The following is an 8,962-nucleotide window of genomic DNA, read 5'->3' on the forward strand; positions in this document are numbered from 1 at the left end:
TGCCACGGACTGGTGTGACCTGTAGCATATGAATAACTTTAGTTCAAACAAATAGAATTAAGTGGCCACCTTACCCAGTGGTAAGGTGGCACAAGTGGCACCTTACCCGGAAGCCTGTGGCACAAGTGGCATCTTACAGCAGCTGTCAACATGTTTTCACTGAGGCTCTTTATTGGAAACTGAAATTTGAGACTGTATCCAAAATAGACCAGGGCGTATTTGCTTTTTTAAGGGAACACAACACTTAAGAGGAAATGCAATACTTTGTGCCAGATCCATCGGTGTTTTCTTGAATTATAAATTCATTCATTTTAAATCTGACACAGAAGCTGTCACCAAAGAATATTCTATTACTGTTCTATTGTTTTCCCCACTAAGCATATTTAAATATGCTGAACTATGTATAATACAATTTAAAAATACTTTAAAAAATACAATTGTTTATAAATGCAGCTGTTTGTATAAGGTTTCCAGTAGCGAAACAGCGTGTTATGAAAGATTAAATGCGCAAATACTTCATCGTGCCAGCCAAACGTATAACGCTGAGTGGAGCGGTCGACCGCTCTAAGATGGCCGCCCTAAATCTCGTCAGCGACAATAGGCGAGAGCGGTCCGTGAGGCGTGGGAGGTGCCAGTATGAAGTAGCGGCAACCCTTGGAAGATGCCGAAGTCAGCCAAAGTCAGTCGAAGTCAGTGACAACACTGGCAGCTAGCCCCGAAAGCAATGGCACTTGTGACCAATAACGGCAGGTGTCAGCGGAAGTGCCAGTATGAGGTGCCGAAGTCAGCCGAAGTCAGCCGAAGTCAGTGACAACACTGGCAGCTAGCCCTGAAAACAATGACACTTGTGACCAATAACAGCAGGTGTCAGTGGAATTGCCAGTATGAGGTGCCAAAGTCAGCTGAAGTCAGTGACAACACTGGCAGCTTGCCCCGAAAACAGTGGTTGCCGTGACACATGCCACCGGAAGTTCCATGGTAGGTGCGGTGTCACGATTTGCGCCTGCTGTTTCTCGGCTCTCAAGCCACTTCCCACTAGAGGGAGACATTCAAGTAGACCCAAAACTCTGGACCTGGCTCTAGAGTACTGAGGCCTCACCATTAAATCAGCTGCAGTGGTCCCAGGGACTGGCACATCATACCCCATTTGTCTTTGTTAAGTAGAAGACATTTCCTCATGTTTATAGTGTTATATTGTGTTGTGGTGACAATAATCTGTTACACACATTATAAATAATTGCAAATAAGCACAGCATGTGATTATTTATACAATACATGGTTTTATCTAGAATTTATGGCACTTCGGCTTATATGAAATAACCCCTCAAATGATTCCCGGGAAAAATAAGTGGGTGGTCTCATTCTAATGTAATCTTGTTTATTGGCCTTTTGCATCTGTGGTATCTGAGATCCACAAATCTGTAGAGGCAAGGAAGCTTTGAAAGCTGTGGAGCATTTGTTTTTAGGGTGAGGAGGCTAAAGAGAGGAGACCAGGGACATCAGAAGGTTTGTGAATGAAATGGTGTCAATGGATCTGCTTAGACAAAATCAAACCACCTGAAATAACAACCAGATATCTGTCCAGGGAGGGCAGAGGGACAGAAAAGGTTTGATAATAGAAGTGCTTTCCTGAGTGTTAAGGAGTTTAAACATATGTTCTGGTCGTTTACTGAACCCACCTCTGGTTTCTTTGGCAGGTTATGTCAGAGCAAGGTTTAACGGAATGGCAGGGGCCAAAGACATATTGGTGGTCTTTGAATCCCATACAACGAGCCACACATCCACTGGGATAGGTCCGCCCATTGGAGGCACACACTGGGATGAAACGATATGGGCAGTTACAGGGAAGATCTGAGAGACACAGAGGGAGAGAGAGAGAGTAAAAACTCACAGATTAGGACACATAAACACGTGAGCCAATGAGATATGGCCATCTGACAGTTTATCTTTTTGATGGCCTTGTCGAATATTCCCCAACACAAGTGAAATCATTAAAGACACCAACCAGTAGAAGTCCAATGGACACTTTCTGTGGGACATTTCCTGGTAGAGCAGATTGTTTCTCCAGCAAAGCAGGAACACGTGTTGCAGTCAATTCTAAAGGTCGTCCCATGGTCTGAAGGTGGAGTACAGCAAAGCAACAAAAGACAAAGGAACTACTTATTGAAAGCTTCATTATTTCACAAAAAAGTAGTTTAAAGTTTTTGGTCCTCTGACTTTGCATATAAAAGCAGGGTACCGTACTGGAGACAGAGTCATTACAGTAATGTTACCAAATGACAAGGGGCTCAAAGTCGTACTACAGAGTTACACAGAATAAATGTTTTTCAGCAGGTATGGCTGCATGATGAAACTTAATTCAATACTGCGCTAGTAGGATCCATATATTGGCACCAATCAGTATCAATCTTGAAGTTCTAACCTTGGTGTTGTTCAGTAATAGCTTGGGATAACTATTAAGTGGCAAATTCAATTATTAACAAAGGTTATAATCACAATAACCAAGTTGTGGCACCATCTGACTATCAGGGTATAGTATAGCTTTCAGTCAATTATTGTTTATGAATACCTGCCTTGTGATGTATGATGTTATAGAAAAATAGATAAGAGAGGGAATTTACAAGGTGGCATAATTATTCAATCAATCAACAATTTATTGCTGTAGCCCTGTACATATCATCTATAATGGCCACTGAAGTGCTTCACAAAAAAGACATATCAGCTGGCTAAAACCAAGATAGATAAAACAAAGAAGGTAGATGAAGCCAAAATTTCCATCATGCATTGGAGAATTAAAAGCCTATTTAAATAAAAAAGCTTTGATGGAAACATGTACACCATAAACACAACGTCTCTCCAAAATGCACAAATTAAGTCATAAAATTGTTCATCTTCCAGTTAAAATACTTCTGTCAAGAAACTCTAATGTAGGAACATTTAACTAAGCTGAGTAAAAATGAAAAGAATAAGGAAAACAACCTTCTGACAAAACAGAAAACAAAACATTTTAATAAAATAATATTTGCTGGTATTTGTGGTGCTGTCCTATACTGGGTCTGGAATGGGGGCACTGTAGCTGCCAGCACTGCAGTGGAGGTGGGTCACCGACTGCTGCTGCTGGCTCAGGTTGGTGGACCATCCTCTGGTCCTCCTGAGTTCTAGCTAAGGCGGCTGTCTGGTGCCTTAGGGGCTGGGGGTGGTCAGGTGGGAGGAGGTCTCTCCTGCTTTGTCTTGCTACCAGAGGTTTGTCCATCCATTTCCCATTATTCTAGCATTTAGCAAAAAGAAAATGCTAAATGCTAATTGTTATGAGTACATAACGCCGGTTATGTACTCATAACCGACGTTATGTACATAACTGATGTACATAACGTCGGTTATGTACTCATAAACAAAGCCATTCCTCTAGTCTGTGTCCTGCATGTTGTCGTTAGCAGATCCTCTGCAGAACCTTGACCTGCTGAGGAGGAAGTTGGGCCTTTTGAATTAGCTGTGTTGGAGCAGACACATCTACACCTGAATGGACATCGTCCCTGGAAGACTGGAGCTGGATACCCAGAGTCTAGTTTTTATTCATGGTGTTCTATTCACTGCTGACTGAATAGAACTTATAACAATAAATCTTATACCTCTTATGTCTTTTATAAGACATAAGACTTACTCTTTCGTTGCCCCTCTACAACGCAGCCCTTGTCTGTTTCTACACAGGGAATCTCCACGCAGTTCTCCAGACGCCCACTGGTGCCACAGCTGCACATCTCATGGCAACTGGGAGCTCCATCACGAGTTGGAACTTGGGTGAGAGCATCCTGCTGCACCAGAAATTCAGAAGCCTCTCCCATTTTACAACCTGAAACACACCAAGATCTCAGATACCAAGGTATAACGCCTAACAGCTAGCAAATACTGCAGCAGCAGCGCCCCCTACCTGGCACACAGAGATATGGTTGACAGTTGATTTCATCAAGACAGCCCTTTCTGTTGACCTGGCATATGTGGTTGCTTTGACATGGATTAGGGTTGCATGGATGGATGATCTCCTCCACTATGGTGTTGCTCAGTGAACTTGGTGCTGGAGGGATGGAAGACCTGAGTCAGTTTGTGATGACAGATTTCATCCAGCATATAAAATGAAACAAAATATTACAAATGACAAATTCCAGATCTATCTATCTATCTATCTATCTATCTATCTATCTATCTATCTATCTATCTATCTATCTATCTATCTATCTATCTATCTATCTATCTATCTATCTATAACAGTTTTAATGCGTTTCTTCAAGGGTTGCTGTTTTTTAAATTTCGTCATGCTTTTTTTGTGCACAATTAAAATATTAAAAGGAATGTTTAATCTGATTTAAAGATAATTATGCCTTAAAATGATCATTAAGAGTAGAAAGGAACATGATAAATGTTTATGCATTACATTAAGAAATAAAGTAATAAAAGAGCTCAGACAACCAAAAGTAATCTTTTTTTATTTATGCTATCAACAATTCAAAGGAAACATTAAAGAAATCAGGCAGAACTTAGAGAAATTAACAGCAATAACCAAAGCAACAACTAAATATAGATGATGATGCTGGTGTAGTTGCTCATGTATTTAACTAGTATTTCATCAATGCAAAAAAACAACAATAACTCAAAACGGTTTTGTCAAATTATTCAAAGAAACTACTAAACATCAATATATACTGAACTTTCAAGACGTGACAAGAGACTAAAATGGAGACATAAAATAAAATTTGTGTACGGATAATGGTGTACATCTTCTGACTGTACTATCTAATTCCAAGAGGTAGTGCAACCAAGAGGTTGTTTAAAAAATAAAAATTGTTTAATTTAATTTTATAAAATAGATTCATACAGCAAGTAGATGATTTAACTTACTGTCTTTAAAAGGTGGTGCTTAGTTTACTCATGACTGTATTTGGACTGATGGGATCTTTATTTCCATGACAGGATATCATTATATCCTCCTGACTGCCAGTAGTTCATTTTTGTCCTCTGTAGAGGACATTTCTAAACTCGAATATCTCCCACCCCCTGCATTCTACTGAATTAATTCCTTTTGGTATCTGGAGAGGACATTTAGGGCTTTTCAATGATACCACATGTGAAGGGGTGGGACTTTTGTACCTTCCTTTTTCTAATTCATAGAAATGGCATTTATCTGTAATAACACATTTTATGGGAAGAGACAAAGTAAGTGCATAAAACCTTTTATTACCTTACAAAGACTGTGGGATTTAAAAAAAATGGTGAATGGACAATATTTTTTTCCTGGTAGTCAGGAGGATAGTGATGACTGATAGACTGTGCTGTGCCACTATCACACCACAGAAAAAATACCAAATAACATTTTTTCCTAAAGAACAAATGCAATCAATCTGACAATTAAATTTTAAATGAATTTATTGAATCAAATATTGCTGGTACTTTCTCAGTAACTGGCTGGAAAGCAAAGATTGGCAAAGTGGTTAAAGCTTGTCAGAATGTTCATGACTAAAGGAGGCTCCTTTAATAAAACTAAAGCAAAGAATAGCTCCTTCCAAACAATGGAAGATAAAATATCATAAACAGCAACTTACTGAGATATCTGTGGAGGGGGATGCAGCGTTCAGGGTCATCGATGGGAGACAGCATCTCACAGAGCCTCTCTGGGGTTTGTCCTTCATGAAAGCGTTTCTTATCCCCACACTTGGTCAGAATGTCCACACAGTCTGACCTGAGAGCAGAAGGAAAGTCAAAAGAAAATACAAGATGACTGAAATCTGACATGCAAATTGTTTAAGTGGGAGTACTATGTATTTTCCAAGCACATAGTGCCATTTTATACAATCAATGAGCTATGTCACCTTGAGTTGTTATAAAGATGCTAAATAGCAAACATGACTTAAAAGAAATTTTGCCTCTTGATGAGTTGGAAATGGCTTCTGTCTCTTTAAGAACCTGGTACCCTTTTTAACACTGCCTTCAACATGTCATTACAACAACGCTCCTCCATGATGCTATTCACAACTGTTCTTAGGAGAATTGTAATTTGTATGATGAGCTCAGCAGACTCACAGTTCCACCAGTTGTTTTCTAATTGCTGCTGCCACTAGTCTGGAGGAGCTGAGAAGGATAAGGGTGCTCTGTGAGGTGGAAGCTTTGGATAAATAGGTGGGGCTTTTTATGAGCAAGTGTTAAAACTGCCCCAGATGGTTGTAGCAGGACTTTCAAGGATTTTTGCAAAGATGCATGACTGATGCAAAAAATAAAAAATAAAAAATAAATAAAAAATTAAAAAAAGCATCTTTATTACAATGTGTCAGAGTCTCTAATCGCTGAAGACTAGGGGTGCACCGGTTGCAGTTTTCTGGCCAATTGCCAATCACCATCTTTAAAATGTTTGATCTACCAATTACAATTCTGGCTGATACTGACTTTTTTATCTGAAATATCACTAAATATAGCTAGAAAGGCTGAGTTGGTAACAGTGCAGACATGACGTGGTGGGCCAGTTTGTCAGTCAAACCTCTCTGACAGCAGAGCAACAGATGTCAGTGGCTGATATTTAGACCTCTGTTGAGGAAGATAAGAATGATGGATAAGATCGGCCTTACATTTAAGTATCAACTGATCACCAATCTGATTTATTGTGCACCTCTATCGGAGACATAAATGTAAATCTTCCGTTTCACTGAAAACCAGCTCTGTGTAAACGGAGCCTTAGTCAGAAAAGCTTTAGAACCAATTTGAATTTTGACCTAAACTTAATGTACTGTTTCATAGCTAAGAATGTAGGTGTGGTTAAACCTTTCTGAGACGACCCGTTGTGAAACAATGCTATACTAGTAGACTTAATTAAGCTGAATCAATAAAGGATTCCATCTTAAAATAATGTCTTAAGTTTGCAAAACACTCTCCTGTCAATGACAGCACATCACTTTCAAAGCAAAACTGATGTACTGTGCACTAGAAAGACTTTTAAATCAAGTAAGCACAAATGGAGAAAAATACTGAGGTATTTTTGTTTGGTGTAGAGGGAAGAAGCCCTAATAAGACTGCAGCATAGTGGAAGCTAATACCTGTCAGCTGTGGTATTTCTGTCATAGTATTTATGCCTCTCTGTGTCCTTCTAGTCCTGCAGCCACTTTGTTATGCAGCCAGGTCTTAAACTTAGCATGAAAGAATAATGGATTCTCCATATGTCTTATGCCTTTTATTTAACATAAATCTAACATTCCCCATTTAGACTGAGGGAAGATAAGTTAAAAGTTTGTTCCAGTTGCTCTTTTACTCCTCTGCTTTAGGAACAATATTTCCTCTTCAAGTTAATTAAGATTCTGGGTCATTTTTCATGCTTTACCACTGTTAAATAGTTACCAGTTTTAACTAGTTTTTACAAAGTCTAGTTAAGTCTAGTGGATATGTCTGTTAACTTTGTAGCAACTGCTCCAAGATAAATGACATTTGAGGTTTTCTCCTGGATTTTGATAATGTAGTGATCAGTAGACCTACTTGCATATGACGCTCCCCCTGGATTTGCTGTGGCAGGGTTTGATCTGCAGAGAGCAGGCCACCGCCTTCCACATGTCTGGCAGACACTTCCTGATGTCCAGGACTGGGATGTTCATGAAGGGCATCTTGATCGTCCCATTGGACCACAGCTTGATGTCGTTCATGGCACCTTGGTCTGACTGCATGTTACAGCTACGGAACAGCTCTGTGGGCCTATAGATACACGCACACGCCTTGTTAGAGTAAGTGGATATGTCTGTTAAATTTATTTTAACAGTTTTAAGAAAAAAATATGGCAGAACTGCAAAACTGCATCTAAAACATTAAACTTTTGGATAAATGTCATTTGGACAACTGGGACCAAGTTAATGTGTGACCATAAAACACAGCTCTATATTTGGAAAAACAAACATCTTGTCCAAAGTGTCGGATGTGATGATTCTAGCTTATTTTCCGGCCACATGAACACCTTGAAATCCCTAAAGGCCAAGACACACCGCTTGAATTTGACTTCTTCCTGATGCACACGATACGACTTCTGGGTCTAGTGTTGTGTCGTTCATGTATGATTTGTTCACTTCAGTGAATGAACTTATGTGAATCACTTCATTGAGTGACTTATTCATTTCTCAGTTCAGGTTAGGCCAGTGGAAACATGCCAAATTGGATGGAACTTCCACATTTTGTGACTCAGAATAAAATAATAATAAAATAAATAATAAATAAATAAAATAAAGATTCATCCACTTCAGCAGTGTACTGTGATTTGTTCACACATGAGTGAGTCGCCTGGTGAACAAATCAGGATGTTAGTACTCTCTGATCCCTGAGTCAGTATGTATGCCTGCCTTGCTCTTTTTCTGTCTCCTTTCCTCTCAGTCTCATTATTGATCGAAGAGTGTGCAAACCAGCTAGCCCATGTGCTCACGGACATCTTCAATACATCACTGTATCAGGCCATTGTCCCCTCATATTTTAAGTCAGCTATTATTATTCCAGTGCCCAAGAAACCAACTATCACATGTCTTAAACTGGTCCCCCTGGGCTTCAATACTCCATTGTGCAACTGGCTGCTAGGCTTTCTCACGGACAGAACTCAGTCTTGTCTGTGTGGGAAATAACACCTCCAATGTAATTTCTTTAAATACTGGCTTCCCACAGAGCTATGTCCTGAGCCCCCTGCTGTTTACCCTGATGACCCACGATTGTCATCCCAGGTTTAACACCAACCACATCATGAAATATACAGATGACACAACAATTATGGGACTCATTCAGGACAACAATGAAGTGAACAACAGAAAAGAGGTACAACATCTTGTGGACTGGTGCAGAATAAACAACCTGCTCCTGAAGGTCGACAAGACAAAAGAGATCATTGTTGACTTCAGGAGGTCACAACCCAACCACACACCACTCCTCATCAACGACAGAGAGTGGAAATCGTTAGCAG

General features: G+C 39.8%; 1 protein-coding gene across 1 annotated transcript; it reads right to left on the reverse strand.

The window, feature by feature from the left end:
- Positions 1 to 1,542: 1,542 nt before the first annotated feature.
- On the reverse strand, positions 1,543 to 8,175 carry LOC106942198 (reversion-inducing cysteine-rich protein with Kazal motifs-like). The gene is made up of 6 exons (XM_015025421.1): positions 7,510 to 8,175; positions 5,595 to 5,731; positions 3,929 to 4,072; positions 3,662 to 3,850; positions 2,006 to 2,116; positions 1,543 to 1,851 (listed from the first exon to the last, which is right to left on the reverse strand). Exons 1-6 carry the CDS (start codon positions 7,692 to 7,694, stop codon positions 1,667 to 1,669), a joined length of 951 nt encoding a protein of 316 aa, XP_014880907.1. The 5' UTR covers positions 7,695 to 8,175; the 3' UTR covers positions 1,543 to 1,666.
- Positions 8,176 to 8,962: the final 787 nt, after the last annotated feature.

Source organism: Poecilia latipinna, unplaced genomic scaffold (assembly GCF_001443285.1).
Source record: "Poecilia latipinna isolate Pla-1442-1.1 unplaced genomic scaffold, P_latipinna-1.0 Scaffold4107, whole genome shotgun sequence".
Classification (NCBI taxonomy): domain Eukaryota; kingdom Metazoa; phylum Chordata; class Actinopteri; order Cyprinodontiformes; family Poeciliidae; genus Poecilia; species Poecilia latipinna.